The sequence below is a fragment of the Chrysochloris asiatica genome, unplaced genomic scaffold (genome assembly GCF_000296735.1).
Source record: "Chrysochloris asiatica unplaced genomic scaffold, ChrAsi1.0 scaffold00032, whole genome shotgun sequence".
Taxonomy (NCBI): domain Eukaryota; kingdom Metazoa; phylum Chordata; class Mammalia; order Afrosoricida; family Chrysochloridae; genus Chrysochloris; species Chrysochloris asiatica.
The window spans coordinates 1,591,227-1,616,534 of record NW_006408550.1 but is presented as its reverse complement, the minus strand read 5'-3'; the positions used below and the strand labels follow the sequence as shown (position 1 = coordinate 1,616,534).

General features: G+C 40.7%; 1 protein-coding gene across 1 annotated transcript in view; it reads left to right on the top strand.

Annotated features, from left to right (window-relative positions):
• The window catches only part of LAMB4 (laminin, beta 4), a 108,922-nt gene that overhangs the window by 20,277 nt on the left and 63,337 nt on the right, over nucleotides 1–25,308 (top strand). The window contains exons 9-13 of the mRNA XM_006859276.1: nucleotides 695–883; nucleotides 4,378–4,557; nucleotides 6,531–6,640; nucleotides 10,030–10,109; nucleotides 11,576–11,726. Of these exons, the coding sequence (XP_006859338.1) occupies nucleotides 695–883; nucleotides 4,378–4,557; nucleotides 6,531–6,640; nucleotides 10,030–10,109; nucleotides 11,576–11,726 (710 nt within the window). The remainder of the gene's footprint in view (nucleotides 1–694; nucleotides 884–4,377; nucleotides 4,558–6,530; nucleotides 6,641–10,029; nucleotides 10,110–11,575; nucleotides 11,727–25,308) is intronic.

Below are 25,308 nucleotides of genomic sequence, written 5' to 3'. Positions count from 1 at the left end.
GAAAGGATGCCAGTTGGAACCCATACAGCAGTGTCTCTGAAGAAAGTTCTGTTAGTCTTCTTCTGGAAAGAGTTTTTTAGAAAAAGCTGTTGCCATCTAGTCTATTCTGACCCAAAGTGACCCCTCTCCCCCACAGAGGTTCCAAGGCTGTAATCTTTACTGAGTAGACTGGTGAGTTTGAACCCCTAACTAGGTTGATTAGCAACCTGACACTTAACCTCTGTGCCACCAGGGTCCTTCTGTAGAGATTGTTATTGTTTATTGCTAAGTGCCATCAATCAGCTACAACTCATAGTGATTCTGTACAGGGTTTCCTAGGAGCAGTTGGTGGATTTGAACCTCTGACCTTGCAGTGAGCAGTTCGGTGCTTACCTACACCAGGACACTTCTATAAAGACGAAACTCCAAAATAAACCCTGTGGAGCAGTTTAGTCTGTCACCTGGTACCACTATGAGTTAGATTTGACTCCCTGGCAGCGAACAACATAGTAAACATCTCAGGAACACATTTTACAGAATCCTAATGCTAGAAGGATCCCTTGACATCACCTATTTTAACCCTTTGCATACTTGGTATATCTATTTTTTAAACGTGGGGAGTGGCTAAAATATATCGAGGATTCGAAAATGCAGTGATGAGTTCAGGGAGCTTTGCTAATCCCCAAACCTCAGTAACTCTGGTCTCTTTCCTCAGCGTGTAACTGTAATGGCCACTCTGAGCTCTGTCACTTCGACATGACCGCGTACCTGGAGAGCGGGGGCCGCAGTGGGGGCGTGTGTGACGACTGCAGGCACCACACGGAGGGACAGCACTGCGAACGCTGCAGACCTCTTTTCTACAGGGACGCCCTCAAGTCCCTCTCGGATCCTTATGCGTGCATTCGTGAGTCCCCATCCTTATCATTTGCTGGGGCAAATTCCCACGGGCTGCCAGTCTTCACTGCCTAACAGCATCTCCAAACTCCTGTGGCCTCTGACTCCCGGTGACTCCATGAATAGAACTGTCCCATAGGGCTGTGACCTTCAGAAAAGTACGTCCTGGGTCTTTCCTCATAACTCCTCTGGGTCTGTTGGAACCGCCAATCTTTAGGTTAGACAAAGTAAGGGACTACTAAGAACACTTCCGTTTTCAGAGCTTTTCTTTCCCCAAACAAATTGGACCAAATTATGCAGTTCTGCCCTGGTATCAACAGCACTTAACCACAACAGACAGCCATCTTGCAGCAATGGTTGAAGATCCTGGTGAATTGGGAAATTATTCCAGATTCAACCAGGAGAAGGCAATGTTTCAAAAGATGTGGCATCCTCATTCGACATGGTGGAGGTCGGCTTAGGGAAGTAGTTAAAGTAATAAGACTGGCTAAAGCATTCGATTTGTTGTTGTTGTTACGTGCCGTGGAGTCGGTTCTGACTCATAGCGACCCCGTACAGGGTTTCCAAGGCTGTAAATCCTTACTAGAGCAGAAAGCCTCATCTTTCTCCCGCGGAGCCGCTGGTAGTTTCAAATTGCTGACCTTGCGGTTCACAGCCGTATTAGTAACCACAAAGCTACCAGAGCTCCTTTTTCCTGCTTATTTTCTCAATCTCTTTTCAGCCTTTAAAAATATTTTTATTTTATCTTTAATCTTAGCCTTTTAAATGAAATCTTCTAAGCATGCAAGAATAAAGATAATATAAACACCCTTATACCATTCACCTGAATCCAGGTGTATGGCTGTAGGAGAAGCACAGGGCTGCTCAACACAAGGTTGGTGGCTTAAACCCATGGCCTCAACATTTTGAGACATTGTCCCTATCAGGTAGCTTAGCTATTCGATTTTAATTTCTACACAGAGTTCCTTCCCATAAGTATGAAAAAACTGTGTATTTTGTCCATTCTTGTTTTGATACCGTAATAAACATTCTTGTACATACGGCCTTGTGCACATGCACAAAGACTAACCCTAAGATATGACTAGGAATAGAATTGATGAACTCAAAATAAATCGTTTAAGGCATACTTTAAAGTAGTTTCCTCATTGTCCTACAATTTTTACCAGAACTTATAATTGCACACACATATATCTTTTACTAATGTTTTTAAAACTATGTATTTGCAAAAGAAGATAAAATTGTTCTCTTGTGTGGAATAAAGAAAATGCAATGTTTGAGACAGATAAACTAGGAATCTAGAAAGATAACTGGAAAAATTACTAAACAAAGTGTTTTCATATGTATCAACCAAAGTCTTGCTTTTTAAGAATCAATATTAACCTTGGTGGAGCATTTGAAGAAGATTAAGGACAGAAAACTAGTCTCTCTGTCATGAAATTTGAAAGTCATTCTTTGTGAGCAAGGAGTTTTTCCATGAAAAGATGAGGAATTTGCAAACAAACTACCATAATTAGACTCCCCAACTTCTCCAAGTTTACCTAAAGATGTCTTCGACTATATACTATGAGGTATATTAATGAGGTATATATTAAGACCAATTAACATTGTCATATAAATTTTCTCTAAATTGTCCTTACTTGAATCTATATATTTACAGAAAGATTCCAGACATAAGAGCTGGCTAATTTTAAGTCTTCTATAATTAAAATGGAGTCCTGGTGTGACACTCACTGTAGGTTAATGCACTGGACTGCAAGGTTGGTTTGAACCACATGGTTGGCGGTTCAAGCTCAGCATCCGCTCCTTGGAAACCCTATACTGGGTTTCTATGAGTCAAAACTGACTCAACCACACTTAACAACAACAACATGATCAAAACACAGTCAATTGTGATAAAGAAAAACAAAAATGTGGTGGTCTCAACCATTGATAGTAATAGTTCCCTGGAATTAAATCATGTAATACTAAGAGATTTTATTGGGTGTCTAGTGGCATGAATCGGGCTGCTAATCTCATGGTCAGCAGTTCGAAAGTACCAGCGGTTCTGCAAAAAAAAGATGAGGCTTTCTGCTCCTGTAAAGATTTACAGACTCAGAAACGCTGTACAGGGTCGCTATGAGTCAGAACCAACTCCACAGCACATAACAACAACAACAACAACACTGCTCCTGTAAAGATTTACAGACTCAGAAACGCTGTACAGGGTCGCTATGAGTCAGAACCAACTCCACAGCACATAACAACAACAACAACAACAACAACAACAAATCTTTCTCCTGCGCAACAGCTGGTAGTTTGGAACTGCTCACCTTAAGGGTCACAGCCTGATTCCTAACCACAACCCTACCAGAGTAATTCTGTTTACTTGCTTAATCGCTTTTCTATCTCAGAGATTGACTCAAAATGCAACCTAATCCTGCCTCACTAACATAACAAAAGCTCAAATGGAATTATAACCACAGGCATGTTGTTGTTGTTAAGTAACATTGAGTCCATTCAATTCATGGTGACCCTGTATAGGGGTTCTGAGGAGCGACTGCTGAATTTGAACCGCCAACCTTATTCTTCAAACCAACCTTGTAATCCAATCCGGTGCTTTATCTCACAGTGCCACACCAGGACTCCATAACCACAGGCATAGAGGTTAGGATTTAGATAGAACACATATTTTAGGGGAACACAATTCAATCAGTAACAATAGGGAAGGGCAGATGCACTCCCTAACCCTGTTTTAAAGATTTGGTAGACATTTAATACAGTGCTTTTGTGGAAGGTTTCCTTCTCGTTCTCATGCCCCTTGATGCACACACACATAGACATATATCGTTAGGTGTAGAACCCTGGTGACATCACAACTAGGCGACCATTGAGGAATGTGTCTAGGAATGTTCCTGCAAGGCAAGTGGTCCCATACTGATTTTAAATGCACTGTTTCTAACTCTGACAGTTCCGCTGTCAGAGGTGTATGAAGTACTCAAGTAAAAATGGGCATTGGAACACTTAAACCTAGGCACAAGACATAATTAGACTCTGCCAGGCTGGAGTCCTTCACAGGAAAAAGCCTTCAGATTTTCATGCTCTAAGGCATTAGTTATAGTGTTGGTAAAATTCTATGCTGCTATTTCAAGTTGTCCACAACTTGCAAATAATGGTAGCATAGTGGTTACGAATCGGGCTGCCATCCTGAAGGTCAGCGGTTTGAAACTACCAGAGGTTCCGCGGGAGCAAGATGAGGCGTTCTGCTCCCGTAAAGATTTACAGCCTAGGAAACCCTGTGCAGGGTCACTATGAATCGGAACCGACTCCACGGTATGTAACAGCAACAACAAGACAATGACGGATTCCTGGTGTGGGGCTGTAGGTTAATGCTCTAGACTGCAAAGTCGGCTGTTTAAACTCACCAGCCGCTTCTCGGAATCCCTATACAGGATCGCTGTGGGTCAGAACCGACTCGATGGCACTTAGCAACAACAAGACAATGAATTCGCATGTCTGTTTCCCCAGCTTGTGAGTGTGACCCTGATGGAACCTTATCTGGTGGCATTTGTGTGAGCCACTCAGATCCTGCTTTGGGGTCTGTGGCTGGCCAGTGCCTATGTAAGGAGAACGTGGAAGGAGCCAAGTGTGACCAGTGCAAGCCCAACCACTATGGACTGAGTGCCAATGATCCCCTCGGCTGCCAACGTAAGTCAACATGGACAGGTGGCTGAACGCATTTCAAAGCTTGGGTTTTTTTAATTTTAGAACATTTTTATCACAATCAATTTTAGAAGAATTTTATCACTGTGAAAAGAAAATTCTGTACTCTTAAGCTATCGCTCCAACCTACTCCCAGCTTTAGGCAACCACTAACCTACTTTCTGTCTCTATGGATTTGCCTATTCTGACTACTTCATATATATGTAGTCTCACTCATTCTTTAAATCCAACAGTTGTAAATACATAATAGTCCTGCCAGCCTCTGAGTTTTAAAAAGTGATAAAAACACCTTCCGAAAATTTTAGTAGTGGAGAATTTTTCTCAATGGTTTGCTGAATTGATCGTAAGAGACCAGCAGGGGGCACTGAAGCAAAAGCAGGGAAAAATGCAACCTTTAGGGAAATGGCCTCCATAGAACTCTCTAGAGAGCTATGTACAAATTCATTACCTTATGTTATGCATTTCTGCATAGATTAATGACTTCTCAGGCAATTTTCAAGTGCTGGGTTCTTTGATCTTATTTTAAAGTACTTTCCCCCTTTCTTCTCATGCCCCTGTAGTATTAGTCCATACTTTCTCTAACAAAGAAAATCACAGAATTTAAAGAGCCTAGGGAGGGGTTGAGGGGAAATAGAAAGACCTTCAGTAGTTTTCCGAGGCCAAATGGACAGGCTCTTGGCTATAGGATCACAAACGTTCAGAGTTAGTTGCCTCTTAGAGCTTCAAATACCTGAGGGAATCCTGGGTAAATCATCTGCATTTGGTTGCAGAGTCAAGCTCCCTATTGTTGCTGTGTAAGGCACTGTTTAGAGAACAACATTCTGAACCTTTCAGTAATTACATGCTGCTTCTTTTTTTTAAGTATGACTGTAAAATTAATTTTTTTTCCAATTTCTCTCACACTTTCTGTGCTCCAGGTAGATTCCAGTGTTCCCCTTCATTTAGTGACTAAACTGCTAGTCTGAGAACAGGCTGAATATTGGTTTTTGTTTCTTTTGTTGTAGCTTTACTGAGATACAATTCACATTCCATGTAATTCGCCTTTAAAGTGTCCGATTCATTCGTTTTTAGTAGATTCACAGAGTTGTGCAACCATCACCATAATCAATTCTGGAACATTTTTATCACTGTGAAAAGAAAATTCTGTACTCGTCAGCTATCAACCCAACCTCCACCCTGCTCTCGGCTCTAGGCAACCACTAACCTACTTTCTGTCTCTATGGATTTGCCTACTTGGGCTACTTCATATAAATAGAATCATGTAATATATAGTCTTTTCATTGAGCTTATTTACTTAGCACAGTGTTTTCAAGGCTTTCCGTGTTGTAGTAGGTCTCAGAATTTTATTCCACTTTATGACCAAATAGCATTTTGTTGTGTGGATATCCCACATTTTGTTGATCTAGTCATTAGTTAATGGGTATTTGGATTATTTCCATGAACACTGATTTTTCCTGATAATATCTTTTCTTAACCTTCACAACATAAGCAGGATTCAGAAATGTATATAGTGATGGAGAAAGCAAAAGGGAAAAGGAAGGAGGAGAGTGAAAGAAAAAAAAAGTAGTATGGCAGGAAGAAAGAGAGGAGGGAAAAGGAAATGATCACTACATCTGCCATAGAAGGAGCCATCATTAATAACTATGACACCCAATAACCCCAGCCTCTGAGTCACCCATCCTGGCCAGTATCACTCAGGTTAAATGTGCCACTTCCTACACGTGCTTGTCTCCTCCTAATTGCCATCCTTAGAACAACATGAGGGCTCTGGAGGTATCTGGCACTAGATTTCCTTTGCAGACTTTATGTAGTACACTGATTGTGCAACCAGTAAACTTGGCAAGGCGGGCTACCCTGTGTTCTTTGGGCCACATGTTTTGCCCAGTGTAAGCTATTAAGGACATTTTCAAATAGTAGAGAAATAAGACTGAGAATAACCTTGTGTGCTGTGCTTTCAGCCTGCAACTGTAACCCCCTTGGGAGTCTGCCATTCTCAGCCTGTGATGTGGACACAGGCCAATGCTTGTGTGGGCCATTTGCCACCGGGCCGCACTGTGAAGAATGCACTGTACGTATTTGCCTGTGATTTCCACTTTATATCTAGCAATGTAGAGCTCTACTGCCATTGCCCAGAAAGACTTGGTCTTGTTCATTGCTTTTCTTATTCTATTGCCATATTGCAATTTGAAGTCTGATAAAAATAACTGTTCGAAGCTTTTGATACTTTGTGATGTGCATTTTGAGTCAGGCTTCTTGGCAGTTTTGAGATGAGTAGAGTTAGTGCTTCCTACACTAGACTGTGGGCAACCTTAGCCTTCCTTGACTGAGGTGCTGTGATGGGAAGAAAGGTCCCTGGAGCACATCATTTCCCATCAGCAGGAAGTACAGAAATTAGAGCTCTGGCATCGTCTCTCCCAGATCCTGTGGTCAAAATAGTCTATCCTCCAAGCCCACCACAACTGCCCTTCCTCCATGAAGCATTTTCTCATCCTGAGGATGGGATGTCATTGCTCTGTTCCCCCTGCAGCACATTGACAAGCATATTTAGCATGACTATATGGTCATTATCCATGTCAATATGTCCCCGACAACAGGAAACCACATTGTGAAACTGCCTTATCTTTCTTTCTCAGTGATGATTTTTAAATTAATAAAATCTAGGAAAATGTTGGATCAGAACATTGAACAAAACAGGGGTATTTTTTCCTATTATTCTTGCTGTTGTTAAGTACTTTCGAGTCAGTTCTGACTCATAGCAACCCTGTATAGGGTTTTCAAGGAGCAGCTGGTGAGTTTGAACTGCCAACCTTGTGGTTTAAACCGACCTTGAGGTCCCATGCATTATAAGGAGCTTCAAAATGTTAATGAAAAAAAAATGTGTGTGTGTGTATGTGTAGAGAGAGAGAGAGAGTAGTAGAAGGAAAAGGATGCATAGGAAGAGGAGGAGGAGTGAGAGAGTTCTCAGATTAATGAAACTGACTTGGCCTAGTGCTATGCTACAGCTGACTCATACTGACTTGCTAGAGCTTACAATTAAATTTTTAGTTATTTGCAAGTCATTATTAATAGCAACCATTATTAGAAATTAAACTGTAAAACTTACAACTAAATTAAAATTTCTAAAAAGGTACTAAATGTTGAAACAATACTTCCACATTGTTTTAGGTTTTACGGTTATTTATGCACTACTGCTGTTTTTGTCTATTGTAGCTGTAGAGTAGAAACACTATGTAATGGTAAGCTATGGTCCATCTCTTTCCAAATCCTCATTCAATGACATCATATTGGTTAACTGGAAACTGGCTACAGCAGGAGTATTTACATCACAGAAATCAGCAAACACTAAATCAACCTCCCTCTTCCCTATGCCACATAGCTGGTTGTTAAACATTCACCAGCACACCACTCCATTAGACTGAACCATCCCGGCCATAGATGCCTATAGGTCGATGTATTGTTTTCCTGAAAATGCCAAGCAGTAGAACAAATGAGCATTTATCTGCCTTTTTCATGGGATCTTGCTTTTATCAGTATACAATCCTCTCACCATCACTATCTTTCTCTGCTTAAAAAGATTTTGGACAACGTCTTCACCAAAAAAGAAAACAAACCTTTAGGTTTAAATATATTGTGGATTCCTGTGAAAAATAAATGAATGAGCATGTTAAATCTATAAGCTTGTATGTTCTAAAATTAGTAGATAAAACATTTTCATAGGAAATGTGTTGTGCAATTAGGGAGTTTAAATCCAACTCTTTTCTTTTTTCTCCAATCTTGGCAGTCCATCATGACATTTTAGAAAGAAAAAATAAAAACTTAAATCTAATAAAAGAACAATGAACTTGATGTGTCTGCAGAAATTTAGTTGATAAATAAGAAACATATGCTATTAGGACATAGTTTTCTGCTAATATTCTTAGTAATTTTACTGAAAACATATTGGGAGAGAGTGGGGATATGGGGGGGGGGAGGAAGGAAGGAAGGAAATATGAAGAAGGGACTCTAGCTAAAACAAGGTTGGCAGTTCAAACTCACCAGCTGCTCCTCAGAGGCCCTATGCCTGATTGCTATGAGTCGAAACCAACTCAACACACTTAATAGTAACAACAATTATATTGTCCAGCCATCAGCCTTAACCATTCCTAAATGGCACAATCACCCTTAACAGAAGCTCAGCCCCCCCTCCCCATAAGCATTGAGTTTTCCTAGTCCCATTTCCCGCCCACCCGTGGTAACCACAAATGAATATCTGTCTCTCTATACATTATTCCAGATACTTAATGCAAGTGGGATCGTAACATTCGTTTTCATTTTGTGACTGACTTATTTCACTCAGCCAAGGCTGACTCTTCGGTGGCAGGTTAATTGTCACATGTGCAGTGTTTTGACTTAATTGTTTTTGCAGAAGGAAAGTCATCATCCGGGGCAGTCCAATAGAAAAATCTCCCTCCTGGCTGTGTCCAGGGCATGTCCACCATATTCACATCTATCAGTGGTGCCCTGGGCCTCCCCAAGGTAACCCTGGCCAAGAGGGAGTTTTCACAACAACATCCTGTGACAAGTAGCTCACGTCAAAACTGGAGTTTGGTTTTGGAAAAAAAAAAAATTTTTTTTAAGTTCTTTGTAGCATTTTGTAACAGATGATGTCATATTTGAATATTTAAAATTAATCATTTTGAGTAAAATTGAGAATAAAATTTTACCAAGTAAACAAAGAACATGGATAATTTAATACACCCATTCCAAAGGACAGTTTCATGTCTATTAAAATTGAAATTAGCAGGTTAACTTGAGTGCAAGGCGGAAGTATTTTTCTGAGCATTTTATACTAGATGTTATCAGATTTTTTAAAAAAAATAGTTGTGTATATTTCATCAGCTGTTTATACTGAATAAAGGTCAAGATGTTGCAATAAGAAAAGATGTCTTAAACAGCAAAGTTGATTCTGAAGGCGGGGTCACAATATGCCCAAACAACTGATTTTAAAAACCAGACAAGTCTACTACCTGTGCTATTCATGTAATATCCCAAGATAAGTTTAACTGACTTTTTTGCCCCAAAACATTTTAGTACTGTGTGAGTAAAATCTCCAGGGATTCTTGTGGTATTGGAGCTTGTCAACTTTATGAAAGTAGTTGGAAACCGACTGGGAGAAGAACTTCTCCTCAGACGACCTTAAGTAACCAAGCTTGAGGATAAATTGCTTCTGTCAGAGAAACTGTGTGGTTCCCATTGCCTCTCCACACAGACAGCTCTCCTGTCTCCTTCACTTCAGGCCCTGGGGATGGGAGACTGTGTTCTTAGAGACCGATGCCCAGTGTGCCTACAAGAAAAACGACAGTGTGATTTCTCATGTTTGGCAATTGATATGTGTCAATTCAGTTGTGGAGATTTTAATATCATACTTTAGAACATCAAACATCTTCATAGAATCACCTGTGCATGCTCTCTTTGTAGGTAGGATACTGGGGACTGAGACGTCATCTCCAGGGGTGTTCTCCATGTGATTGTGACATTGGAGGCGCTTATTCTAACGTGTAAGTCAGTACACTGAATAATGAAAGGTGGAAATTGCTCCTCATTTTATTCTGATATGCTCTTAGTCATCAGTGAAGTATTCTTTTTTTTTTATTCCATGACAAGGAAAAAATGGTGTAAGTCATGATCCAAAGATATGAACTGCAACCGGTGACCTTCACTTCAGCTATTCCCAAGGGGGAGGCAGACAGTTTAACTGCCTGGGCTAGCTCAAATACTGATGTATGAAAAATAGTTGCCACTGAGTCTGCTCTGACTTGTGTGTGTCAGAATAGAACTTATTTTCGATGGATGATTTTTCACAAGTAGGTCATTAAGCCTTTCTCCCAAAGTGCCTCTGGATGCAATCATGTCTGGGTTGAATCAGCCCTCCAGCCTTCCTATTAACAGTCAAGTATGTTAACCATTTTGTACCGCCCAGGAATACTGATGTGGTGTGTGGTGGTGGTTGGTGGTTGTGTGCCATCGAGTCCATTCTGACTTACAGTGACACAGTATAGGGTTTTCAAAGCTGTAAATCTTTATGGGAGTAGAAAGCCTCATCTCCCTCCCGTGGAGCAGCAGGTAGATTTGAACTGCTGGCTTTTTGGTTAGCAGCTCAACTCGTAACCCCCTATGCTACCAGGGCTCCTTGAAACGGTGTGTAGATAAATGTGTTGCCAGGAACACCAGTGTGCCGTCAGCTTGTAAAGAAGGGCCCTCCCCTCTCCCTAGTTTTCAGAGCAGAGACAGACAGCAGCTGAGGAAAATGGCTTCCTGAATCCCAAGGATATGGACCTGGTTTCCAAGACCAGACATGTCAATCGAGAGCCTCTCAGGATCCTTTTACAGGACAATTAATTAGCACTCAAACAATTGGTTCAACCTCAGGGAGAATTAGCTCAGCAATCCCACTCTTTCATTTTACACTTGCCCCCTCTACCTCCTGCCCAGGGGTGGATTGCCCAATAAACGAGGTAAGCACAGTCTTATTTGTGCTTACTTACGAATCTGAAGTGAACAGTTTCACATGTGAAACTTTCTTAGTATTTTCTAGTCCCTGTCAGGGACTGGAAATTTGAAGAGTCTTTGATTCTTTGATCCCGTAGAAAGGTGCTGTGGGGCTGAGAGAAAGACAGATGCCAGACATACCTAAAAACAGAATTTTTGATGTTGGTTTAAAAAAAAAAAGTGAAACCGTTCACTACAGATGATTAAGTAAGTACAAGGAGGCCCATGCTTGCCTTGCTCATCTCTGTCAGGGATTCAAATTTGAAAAAAGGCTTTGAATCTGTAGGAAGTTGCTATGGAGTTGGGAGAGAGATGCCAGCCATACCTAGAAGTAGAATCTTTGATGAGGTGAACAAAAATGTGAAATTGTTTACTACAGGTTAGAGAATATGCACAAGTAAGCCTATGCTTACCTTGCTTATTGGTAATTGCCCTTGCTCCTGCCTTTTTTCACAATGGATTTTTTTCCCCTTAGATGCTCCCCTGAGGATGGGCAGTGTGAATGTCGCCCCCACATCTCTGGCCGCAGCTGCACAGAACCAGCTCCTGGCTACTTCTTTGTGCCTTTGAATTTCTACCTCTATGAGGCGGAGGATGCCATACCATTGCAGGGACTCGCGCCTTTGGTTTGTATTTCCTTTATTTTCCTGACAGACTTTAGTTGAGGTAATGCAGTAAATAAATGCAGCACACCCTTGAGATCATGGCTAAGATACCTAGGAAAGAATGCTTCTGTTCCCAAATGCAGATCAAAGTCGAGTTTATTACATGATGGAACTGCAGATTATACAAATTCTTGAGGGCAGAACCTGTGTTTGATCTTTGTATTCTAGTTTTAGCACAGAGCCTGGGAAATAAATGTGGCTTGGCTCAAATCGTGATGAAACAGACTTCACTTTTACTCTTTAATGCTCCAATCAGATTGAATGTGTTTACCCAGCATGTATGTGTCTGTCTTCTCCACAGTAATACACCATATGGGAGCAGGGAGCATATGATCATATGCTTAGCAGTACCTGACACATGGTAGGAACTTTATAGATGTGGTATCCGTAGGGCACACACTGGACTGTGAACCACAAGGTTGGCAGTTTGAGCCCACCAACCTCTCTGTGGGAAAAAGATGAGGCTTTCTGCTCCCATAAAAGATTTAAAGCCTCAGAAACCCTATGTAGGTTTGTTATCAGTCAAACCCGACTCCACGGCACTTAGCAACAACAACAACAACAATCTATCAAATGACTGACCACAATATACAAAGAGTATAAACTGTGCTCCCTGTTCTGGAGCTGAGCTCAGACTAGCAGCCCTGAGTGAAGTCAGTGAGGTGACACTCTACTTCATTTCCTGCAAATCACAGTTCAGCTGGAGATTTTTTTCTAAAATGATTTTTCTAAGAATTTTGTTAGAGGAGCAAGCAAACACACAGGAAACAATTGAAGAAAATACTAAAATACATGTTAGACTCCTAGAAGGTTCTCAAGTTTAAGGACTCCAGCCATAAATAGGAATGAAGGTTAGGTTTGGGACTATCTATGGTTAGGTCTAGGCTAGGCCTAAGACTTTGTTTATTGTTAGGGTTATGGTTAAGACTCGGGTTAGTGTTAAGGGTAAGAGTTGTTGTTGTTTAAGTGCCGTCTTAAGTCAGTTCCAACTAATAGGGACCCTGTATAGGGCTTCCAAGGAGCTCTGGTGATGTAGTGGTTAAGAGTTGGGCTGCTAACCTCAAGGTAAGCAGTTTGAAACTACCAGCAGTTCTGTGGGAGAAAGGTGAGGCTTTCCAGTCCTGTAAAGATTTACAGCCTTGGAAACCCTACTCAGGGTCACTATGGGTCGGAACTGACTCAACGGCACTTACCAACAACAACAATAGGGTTTCAAAGGAGCAGCTGGTGAGCTTGAACCACTGACTGACCTTGCGGTGCAGCACATTAACCCACAGCCCCACAACAGGTTAAAAAGCAAAGATGTCAATTGGAGGTCTAAGTTGTACCTGACTCAAGCCATAGTATTTTTTTTTTTTGCATTCACTTCATATGCATGTGAAAGTTGGACAATGAATAAGAAAGATTGTAGACAAAATGACGCATTTGAATTCTGGTGTTGGAGAAGAATATTAAAAGTAACAGGGACTGCCAGAAGAATAAATAAATCTGTCTTTGTAGAAGTACAGACAGAATGTTCCCTAAAAGGCAAGATGGTGAAACATTCGTTGTCTCTCATACTTTGCACATGTTATCAGAAGGGGACCAATCCCCGGAGAAGTACATAAAGCTAAGTAAAATGGATGGTTGGAAAAAAGAGGAAGGCCCAATGAGATGAGCTGACACAGTGGCAGCAGTAATGGGCTCAAGCGTAACCACAAGTGTGAGAATGGGGCAGGCCCAGTGTCTCATTCTGTTGTGCATAGTGTCTGTGTGAGTCAGAAGTAACTCAATGGCACCTAACACCAATAAGAGTAAGGCTTGGTCTAGTTTTTAGGGTTACACTTAGGTTTATTGTTATTTATTCATTTGATTTTTTCTTGAAATCTATTTGATTTCTTCTGATTTGGGAGTTCTATAACTACATTATTCTCTTTTTACTTTATTTTTGGGTTGTTGTAACTGTATTTCTGGCTCTTTATTTTCAGTCTTATAGGTCTGTTTTACTTGGCATACTTCTAAATCTGGGTTGAGTCTAGGTGATATCATGTATGTTAGTCTCAGGTTGTTGTATGCTATTGTTGGTTCTCTGTCCAAAGAACTCCCTTTGGTATTTTTTCTTTATGCTTTTTAAAATTTTAGTCATTTATGACAATGACTGAAAAAAATATTGGTACTGGTATCTAGGCCATAACTAGAAACGGAATAGTTCCTATATTGGTTGTAGATAAGAAAACATGAAACAACTATGAGTGACTAAATTAATTGGAGTCCCTGAGTGATGCCAACAGTTGAGTTTGACTTACTAACTGGAAGGTTGGAAATTCATGTCTGCCCAGTGATGTCTTAGAAGAAAGGTTTAGCAATCCACTTTTAAGAAATCAGCCACTGAACACTCTAAAGAGCATAGTTATCCTCTGACACATACATGTTTGCCATGCGTTAGAATCTACTTAATGACATTTTTTTTAACTAAATAATTATTCAGTATTCACTGTTTGGTGAGTGGTGACACATAATTAAATAGGATATTGTCACTTACCATGACATTTTGAACCAGTAAGCCTGGGTTGTGAGGTAGAGTGCCTAGAAGAATGCTGGCTTCAATTGTTAGGGAGTCGTGTCTGCTTCTGTGAAGATTCATCAGCTTGGAAACACTATGGACCATTCTATTGTGTCCTATAGGGTCCGTATGAGTCAGAATGGATTCTACCACGTTTAGTCAAGTCATTTACTGCATGAACCCTGAAAAAATAATGAAACAACAAACCAGCCTCCTGCGGCACTCTCTACGTCTCTTCTGGGTTCGAGAGTTCACTGCAATGGCCACACAGAACTCAGGCATCACACTCACGGTTCTCTCAGGGAAGTTCACAGCTCAGGGACAGAAATGTTCAGGGCAAAGTTCTTCCAGATAGGACAGCCTCTACTCCTGTAAAGCTGACAACTTAGGAGTCCCTGTGGGGTCACTATGGGTCAGAATTGACTTGTACACATACACAATAATTGTTACAGAAGCAGATCCGCAGCCTTCTCCCACAGAGTGGCTGAATGGGTTCCAACTGCAAACCTTTTACTTACAACTGAGCTCGTAAGCATATACACCAATGGGGTTCGACTCAATCCCTTGTGATTATAGGTCAAACTATAAGAACCAAGAACAACTGGTCTTGGTGACAATATCTAATCAAAAGTTACCATGGCTAATAAAACTTTGAATCTCTATGCTATTCAACTCTCCTCTTAAAATTTCATATTGAAACATTGCATTTACACTTAAAAACAATAACAACATCACAAAACCAGTAGATAAGAATAAAGTTAAAGATTTTCTCAGCTTAGGCTTCCACTATTAAAATATCCTTTAAAAAATGTCTGTTGTTGTTGTTGTTAAATGCTATCGAGTCTATTCCAACTCAGTGACCTTGTACAGGATTTAGAAGGAGCGACTGGTGAATTTGAACTACCGACCTTGCGGTTCAAACCGACCTTGTGGTCTAGTGCAATATTCCACAGTGCCATTAGGAAAGCCAAAAATTTATCTTTATCAAGAAGACCAAAAAGTATAAACTACCTGCATTCTTCTTTGTTCAGTAGAGTAAGATATCATTAAGTATGAACATTGGCACTGTGGGTTAATGCATGGGACTGCAAGGTCAGTTTGAATCCCAAGGTCAGCAGTTCAAGCTCACCAGTTGCTCCTCAGAAACTCTATACAGGGTCACTGTGAGTTGGAACCAACTCAATGACACTTAACAACATAATCTGATAGGATCAGACCTTTTGATAGTTACTGATGTCATAGCATGAAAAAGCAGCTGAGACTTAAATAAAATGGACACAGCAAAACAGATTAAGAGCAAACACATCACTCAAATAAGAGAGATCACACATCTGTCAAGACAGGCACCAGCGTGGCTCTGCTTGGTAATTCAGAAATGACTTTTATCCTCATACACCATTGATCTTCCCATGTCAACCTCTAGGTTGGTTAAAAACAATCTAGACATCATTAACATTTAGAATGTCCGAAATGGGGATTTGTCTTTGGTAGCACAGTGGTTACGAGTCAGGCTGCTAACCTCAAGGTTGCAGTTCCCAAATACCAGTTGTTTCGGGGGAGAAAGATGATGTTTTCTGCTCCTGAAAAGATTTATAGCCTCGGAAAGCCTGTATAGGGTTGCTATGAATCGGAACCAACTCCACAGCACATCACCACCACCACCACCACCACCATGGGACAGGTTGGACTCAGTACAAGCATCATTAACACCTAAAATGTCAAAGATGGGGATGGAGAGAGGATAGATGGGGAGAGGATAGATGGATCAGCGCCCGGTGCCCTCCTGCTCTTTGTTTCCCATTGGAAGAGGCTCAGAGTGGTCTAGGAGATACCAGTCTCGGAAGGTTCTCTTCCTCTAGTTTTCCATTTCATACATTTTAAAGAAGAATAAGTTGGCAAAAGGTTGTTTACCCTGTGGGGCCCTCAAGTGAAGGTCACAAGACTCAGAGCATACAGACGGTATCATGAGAAGCTGGTATCATAGAATAGCTTTACTCCTTCTTCATGAATCCTTGAAGTGTCATTTCTATACTGCTTTAGTCCCCTTGTGCTGATGCAGCAAAAAAATACTGCAAGTGGGTAGCTTTGAAGACCTAAAATTTATTTTGTCACCATTGTGAAAGCTAAAAGTCCGTATAATGGTGTTGGGTGTGTCAATTCCTTCCTTGCTGGTAGCTCCGGGTGTTTCTGGGTTCCTTGGCCTGCAGACAGTCCTCACATGGTATCTCTCTTTCCAAGTACATGCTTACATCTCTGTGTCTAAACAGCTCTTTATATAACTCAGAAGTGATTAGATTTTGGATATGGGAGTCCACAGTACAGTCAATATTCTCTGCCAACATCATAAAAATAACATCAATTCTTTTTCAGTCTCCCTTATTAATTTTTCAGCTTTCACATATGTATGAGGCAATTGAAAATACCATGGCTTGGGTCACATGCACTTGTTCCTCAAAGTAGCATCTTTGTTTTTTTAACATTTTTAAGAAGGCTTTTGTAACAGATCTGCCCAAAGTAAGCACTTAATTGTCATTTGATTACTTGACTCCCATAAGGATTTACAGCCTTGGAAACCCTGAACAGGGTCACTATGAGTTGGAACCGACTTCACAGCACATAACAACTAGCATGGGCATTGTTCGGGGATCCAACTAAAATGAAATCCTTGACAACTTCAATCTTTCACCATTTATTATGATGTTTATTTGGTCCACTTGTGAGAATTTTTCTTTTCTTTATGTTGAGATATAATCCATACTAAAGGCTGTAATCTTTGATCTTCATCAGTAAGTGCTTCAAGTCCTCTTTGCTGTCTCAAGCAATGTTGTATCATCTGCATACCATGGGTTGTTAATGAGTCTTCCTCCAATCCTGATGCCATGTTCTTCTCATATAATCCAGTTTCTCAGATTATTTGCTCAGCACACAGATTGGAGGAGTATGGTGAAAGGCTACAACCCTGATGCACACCTTCCCTGATTTTAAACTACTCAGTATCCCCTTATTCTGTTCAAATGACTGCCTCTTGGTCTATGTATTCCACATGAACACAATTAGGTGTTTGGGAATCCTATTTTGAACAATGTTATTGATAATTTATTTTGATCCACACAGTTGAATGCCTCTGTGTGGTCAGTAAAATACAGGTAAACCTCTTAAACACATATTTTAGGGTAATACAGTTCAATCCATAGCAGTTACTTAAACTGTCTTTTCCTTTCTTTTCAAGATATTGGCAACAGCTTGGCCTAAATGTGATGTTTATTTCCAGCAACAAGGAAGTGATTTCACAGTTGATAAAGGAAATATAATACTGAGGAGAAATCAGAAGCAAAGCTTGCGTGCTGATGAACAAAGTGAGGTAAACCATTTTCTTAATGGCCTTGTGTGCTGTGCATGGAGGAATAATACATGTATACCACTTAGAACTGTGCCTGGCCCATGAAGAGCATGGTCTGCGTTAGCTCTTATTGCCCTCACAAATAGAAATGAAGAAGAGAAGACTCACGTTCAAAGTAATTAGAGCCTCTAGGGAAAACTTCAGTCACTTTATTCCTTCTCAAAATAAAGATATCATGAAAAGTGGATGCTGGAAAGTTAGAGAGTCAGGCACTAGGGAACTCATTTTCCTGTCATTTTAGTAAGGATATGTATACAGTGTTTAGAAAGGTTCTCCTAGCTGGAGAAGAAAGAGGACATGCTGCTGTTCCCAAGGGACGGTGCCTGGATTTTAATGCTCTTGTTGTTGTTGTTCAGTGCTATTGTGAGTGTCAGAAAGTTGCTGACTGCTTCTGGGTCCTGCCTCCAATGGGGACCTAAAAGCCTGGTAACCAACCAGCCATTAGTCACTCAGAGCCTGGGGCCACTGTACACCTGTTTGCCCACTCATCCATTTGTCCCCTCAGGAGGCCTTTGTTGTGCATTCTATGTGCATATTTGGAACTGGGTATGTCTGAGAAGCAAGAGGAATCATAGCAATATCAGTTCATGGTCACCAACCCATTACTGAAAACAGTGCCTTACACTTAACAGGGCATCCCTAGGTGGTACAAAAGGGTCACACCTTAGGCTTCTAACCAAGAAGCTGGTGTTCAAATCTACCCACCAGCACCTCGGAAGAAAGACCTGATGATCTATTTCCAAAAACAACTGCCATGTGACAGAGTCAACTCAATGGGCAACTGGATTTTAGACATGACACCTGCCTTTAAAACTTGCAGCAGTGGTGGTACCCTCCCCACTTCCATGAAGCTCTTTCAGTAATGTTTAGCATCAATTTTAGTCATTGAATAATATGTGACAAGTGTAGTTATACATTGCTTAGGTATAGTATTTCTTCTAAACAAGATTATGTTGCAAACTATGTTGAATTACATTATTAGTCATAACATCATTAGTAACTGAGAGGAAGCCTTTAAAATTTTTTTCTCCTTTTTTTCCTTTAATTACTACTTCATTCTCAAATTACTGATATAGATTCACAAACACTACTTATCACAAAATTGTAGCTAAGACATAAGAAAATTTGACAAAATCAGAGTCTATATATAAAAACACCAGTAATGGTAGCGTAGTGGTTACGAATCGGGCTGCGAACCTTAAGGTCAGCAGTTTGAAACTACCAGCTGCTCTGTGGGAGAAAGATAAGGCTTTCTACTCCCGTAAAGATTTACACCCTTGGAAACCCTGTACAGGGTCGCTATGGGTCGGAACCGACTCAACGACACTTAACAACAACAACAATAACAAGAACAAGGGAGTATGCTGACAGCTAAGCAGACTACATGATTTGAAGAGCCATTTCAACTGAGTAATAATGACAGCTTTGTTGTTGTTGTTAGGTGCCATCAAGATGGTACCTACTCATAGCGACCCTATGCACAACAGAACGAAACAGTGGCTGATCCTGGACCAACCTCACAATTGTTGCCACGCTTGAGTCCATTGATGCTGCCATTTTGCCAATCCATCTCTGGGGGTCTACCTCTTTTTCTCTGACCCTCCACCTTACCAAACATGATATCCTTCTCCAGCAACTGGTCCCTCCTGACAATATGTCCAAAGTATGAGAGATGAAGTTTGGCCATCCTGGCCTACAAGGAGCACTCTGGCTGCACTTCTTACAAAATGGATCTATTGGCACTTTCAGTATTCTCCTTCAACATTACAATTCAACTGTGTCAATTCTTCTGTGGTCTTCCTTATTCACTGTCCAGCTTTCACATGCATATGAGGTTACTGGAAATTCCATGGCTTGGGTCAGGCGCACCTTAGTCCTCAAGCTGACATCTTTGCTCTTCAACACTTTAAAAAGGTCTTGTGCAACTGATTTGCCTAATACATCATTTGATTTCTTGACTGCTGCTTCCATGACCGTTGATAATTGATCCAAGAAGAATGAAGTCCTTGACAAATTCAATCTTTTCTCCATTGATAAGAATGCTGGTTATTGGTCCAGTGGTGAGGATTTTTGTTTTCTTTACATTGAGATGCAATCCATACTGAAGGCTGTGCTCTTTGATCTTCATCTGTAAATATTTTAAGTCTTCTTCACTTTCAGCAAACAAGGTTGTATCCTCTGCATATCTCAGGTTTTTAATGAGTCTTCCTCCAATCCTGATGCCATGTTTTTCCTCATATAACCCAGCTTCTCAGATTATTTGCTCAGCATACAGGTTGAATAAGTATGGTGAATCAGGTTGAATCAGTAATGAGGTACAATGCTGTCTGTGATAGGATAATATCCATGTGCCTACAGGGAAGACCAGTTAATACCACTATTATTCAAATTGACGCACAAACCACTAAAGCCAGTGAGGATGAAATAGAATTCTACCAAATTCTTTAATCTGAAATTGATCAAACATGCACTCAAGATATATTGATCATTATTAGTGGTGATTAGAATGCAAAGGTTGGGAGCAAAGAGGAAGGATCAGTAGTTGGAAAATATGGCCTTCGTGATAGAAATGATGCTGGAGATCACATGGTAGAATTGTGCAAAATCAGTGATTTATTTGTTCATTTGAAATGCCTTCTTTAGACAGCATAAGAGACAATTATACACATGGATCTCACCAGATGGAATACATAGAAACCAAATTGACTACATCTGCAGAAAGAGACGATGGAAACGCTCCTTCTCGTCAGTCAAAACAAGGCCAGGGGCTGATTGTGGAACAGACCATCAATTGCTCATAAGCAAATTCAAACTGAAGCTGAAGAAAATTAAAACAAGTCCACGAAAGTCACAATATGACCTTGAATATATCCCACCTGAATTTAGAGATCATCTGAAGAACAGATTTGATACGTTAAACACTAAAGACCGAAGATCAGAAGAGTTGTGGAATGACAGCAAGAACATCATACATGTAGAAAGCAAAAGGTCATTAAGAAGACAAGAAAGAAGGAAAAGGTCAAAGTGGATGTCAGAAGAGACACTGAAACTTGCTCTCCAGCATAGAGATGCTAAAGCAAATTACAGCTTTAGAAGGCACCAAGAGTAAATTAATATAGAGTTTCAGCCTTATAGGTATACTGATACATGTTAGCTGTGCTTACCAAACAAAATGTTTGTGTTTATGGCTAACTACAAGTATATTTTTATTTAAAAAATAATAAATTTCTACAGAATGACCACACAAAAATTTTGTAGCCAGTCATTTAGATGCCACCCTCTGACAGTGTCACCCCAGTGTGGTCACACCCTCGGTGTCCCTTTAGTTACACCGCTGACTTATAGGAAGATGAGCCAGGCACACAAGCAATTAATCCATGGCAGAGCGGGCCAAGCATCATAAAAGAGTGCATGTAACATGATGTGGACTTCAGATTAACAAGAGCTGCCTCCAGCTGAGGGTCAGGGAAGGCTTATTGAGGGACCTTACTCCCAGGAGATCATTCTTGGCTTGTTTCTGCTCCCCACATCCCCATGAAAACTTCTCAGACTCTCTAGGCTAGAAGTGATTCTCCCGAGTCTGAAGGCCACCTGACAGAGAAGAGCAATCCATGAGTCACTAGTCCCCTCCCCTTGCTCCCTATAGCATAGAGCAGAGCCTCATGTTTTACTGAACGTAAAGATAGCCTTGGAGTCCTGGTGTGATGCTGTAGGATAAGCAATGAACTGCAAGGTCGGCAGTTCAAACCCACCAGTCACTCCTCAGAAATTCTATATAGGGTTGCTATGCACTAGAACTGACTTAACAATGCTTAACAGCAACAAGGATAGCCTGGGACGTTCATTTAAAATGCAGATTGCAGGACCCACCAAGGAATCTGCACGATTATCAAGCACTCAATGGTGACTCTGAATACAGGTGGCCCACAACAGCATGTCCAAGAGCCCTTTTTAAAATCATGGCAAATATGTTATTGTTATTCCTAATGTTGTTGTTGTTATGTGCCGTGGAGTCGGTTCTAACTCATAGTGACCCTGTATAGGGTTTCCGAGGCTGCAAATCTTTACGGGAGTAGAAAGCCTCATCTTTCTCCCGTGGAACAGCTGGTGCCATCAAATAGGTTCTGATTCATAGCAACTCCATGTGCAACAGAATAAAACACTGTCCGGTCTTGTGCCGATAGTGAAATAAGTAGAAGTTGACATTTGCTGTTTTGGCCATTGTTAAGTGTAGAACCCAACTGCATTCAGTAGATCCACAGTATTGTGCAGCCAGCACCACCCTCAGCTTCCATGGCAGTCCTCTGAGAAGGCCTGAGATAACTCATTTAGAAAACTGCCACTTAAGACTTAATGCAGATTGATCTTTGCTGCTAATATCTCTGACATCCTCTCACTCCCATCTGGACATAACTAATTGCTTCCATCTCCAGGGTCCCACAGATCAGTAATTTTCAAGCTGCAGGTCATGCCTTTGAAATAATAGGTCATGAAATCAGTCGAGTGGGTCAGTTTAGAACAAAATAGAAGGATGTATAATACAAGCATATTTTTGTCAAAGTATGTTTCAGTGTTATACATATGAGGGGGCTTGAAAAATTTCATGGAAGTAAAATATAATGGAATTTGTCCATGAAATTTTGGATACTGTACGTGCGGGTGTATGTGTGTGTGTTTGCGTGTGTGTATATGCATGTGGTCACTATCCTAGGATGTGCTTTGTCCCACGAAGACTAGATTACTGTGAGGATTCAAGTGTGTGTATTTCAGTGGGTGAGCACTCATCAGAAAAAAACACAGACAGGAGTAAGGAAAGTAGGATAGGGACCCAGAAGGAAGGAGGCAAGGATGTGGGAGTCTCCAGTAAAATCTAGCCTTGGCCTGGTCCCCCAGGGAAGCTGAGGAGTATGATGTGCACTTGAGTCATTGGTCAGCCTATCGTACAAATAATCCCATGCCAGTCGATCACTGGCTGTGGCTGGCAGGGCAAAGGGGAGTCGCTGTTCAGGTGAGATTCCTCCCATCATCGAAGAGCAATTTTCATTTAACAAGTCTATCTGGACTCATGGCAACCCCATCTGTGTCAGAGTAGAACTGTGGCCAATAGGGTTGTCATTAGCTTAGTTTTCAGAAGTAGATTACCAGGTCTTTCTTCAGAGGTGCCTTTGGGTGGACTCGAACCAGCAGCCTTTTGGTTATCAGCCAAAGGTGTATTAAAACCTCCTACAATTATTGTGGAGTCCTGGTGTGGCACTGTAAGATAAACACTGGACTGCTAACCTCAAGATTGACTGTTCAAACCCACCAGCTGCTCCTCAGGAACCCCATACAGACTTGCTGTGAGTTAGAACCAACTTGACAGCACTTAACAACAGAAGAACAAAAGAAATAATAAAGATTAGAGCAGAAATCTATAAAACAGAAAAACAATCAAAAGAATCACTAAGCAAGAAGTTGGTTCTTTGAAAGGACTAATACAATTAACATACCACTAATAAATTTAACAAAGAAAAAGGAGAAAATGCAAATAATATAAATAAGGAATGAAATAGGTGACATCACAACAAAACCAATGGATATAAAAAGGATCACAACAGAATACTATGAAGAACTATACCCCAATAAATTAGAAGAACCTAGAAGAAATGGACAAATTTCTCGAAGCACACTAGCTACCTGAACTAACATGGGCTGGAGCAGAAATTTAAACAAACCTATAACAAAAGAAAAAAATTAATCAGGTCATTTTAAACTCACACCAAAAAAAGGTCTAGGCCCAGGTGGGTTCACTAGTGAATTCTACCAGACATTCAGAGAAGAGCTAATATCAATTCTACTCAAACTAGTCCAGACTATAGACTAATGGAAAACTCCCAAATTCATTCCCAAAATCAGGATGGAAAACTCCCAAATTCATTTTATGAAGCTAACATAACCCTAATACCAAAACCAGGCAAAGATATCACTAATAAAAAGTGCTCTGGAAAGGAAATCAGAAAACAGGACCATTTACAATAGATATCTGAAAGATTAAATACTTAGGAATAAGTCTAATCAGAAAAACAAAAGACTTATATTACAAAACATTGCTACAAGAAATCAAAAGAGACCTACATAAATGGAAGAACATATCATGGTCATGGATAGGAAGACTTAACAATGCGAAAGTGTCAACACTACCTAAAGCGGTCTATAGTGATCGCTGTAGATATAATACAATCCCAATCCAGATTCCAGCATCATTCTTTAAAGAGATGGAGAAACTAATCAACTTTATATGGAAAGGAAAGAGATCCCAGATAAGCAAAGAACTACTGAAAAAGAAGAACATATAGGAAGCCCCTCACTTCCCGATCTCAAAACCTTCCACATAGCCACAGGTAGTCAAAACAGCCTGGTATTGGTACAACCACAGACACATAGACCAATGAAATAGAATTGAAAACCCAGAAGTAAATCCATGCACATATGGTCAGCTGATCCTTGACAAAGGTCTGAAACAGATTGAATGAGAAAGAGACGGTCTCTTTGACAAATGGTGCTGGCAAAACTGGATATCCATTTGCAGAAGAATGAAACAGGACCCATATCTAACACCACACACAAAAAAGAAAATGTAAACCTAGAGCTATAAAGATCATCAATGAAATAATAGACACAAACTTGTTAAGTTCCGTAGAGTTGGTCCCGACTCATAGTGACCTTGTATAGAGTTTCCAAGGAGAGGCTGGTAGATTTGAACCTCCAATCGGTGGTTAACAATCAAGTGCTTACTCAACAACGCCACACCAGGGCTCCAGGGACAAATTCAGGGGTGGCACTGTGGGCTAATGCGTCAGACTGCAAAGTTCTTTGAACTGCAAGGTCGGTGGTTCAAGCTCACCAGCTGCTCTTTGGAAACCCTATACAGGGTCTCTATGGGTCAGATTAGACTCCACGGCATTTAACAACAACAATATGTGGCATGGAGTCCTGGTAAGGTGATATAGGATATGCACTGGGCTACAAGGTCAGTTTGAACCAAAAGATCATTGGCTTGAACTCAGTAGCCACTCCTCAGAAACACTATACAGGGTTACTATGAGTTGGAACTGAGTCATTGGCATTTAATAACAACAACAACAACGGTATGTGGCATAAGCACATTGTCAAGCATAACTGCAAACACACAAACTACAGAAGACAAAGGTAATACAGAAACAGCTGCAAACATACATTGACAGAGAACTTCCAGAGGTTCAAGCCGGATTCAGAAGAGGCTGTGAAACGAGGTATATCATTGCTGATATCCGATGGAACTTCATTGAAAAAAGAGAATATCCGAAAGATGTTTACCTGTGCTTTATTGACTACATAAGGCTTTTGATTGTGTGGATTATGACAAGCTATAGGCAACATTGCAAAGTATGAGTATTCTATAACACCTAATTATGCTCATGAGGAATCTGTACGTGGATTTGTTTGAACAGAACATGGGAACATTGAATGGTTTAAAATTAAGACAGGTGTGCAACAGGGTTGTATTCTTTCACCATACTTATTCAACCTGTATGCTGAGCAAATAATCCAAGAAGCTGGGTTATATGAAGAAAAACATGGCA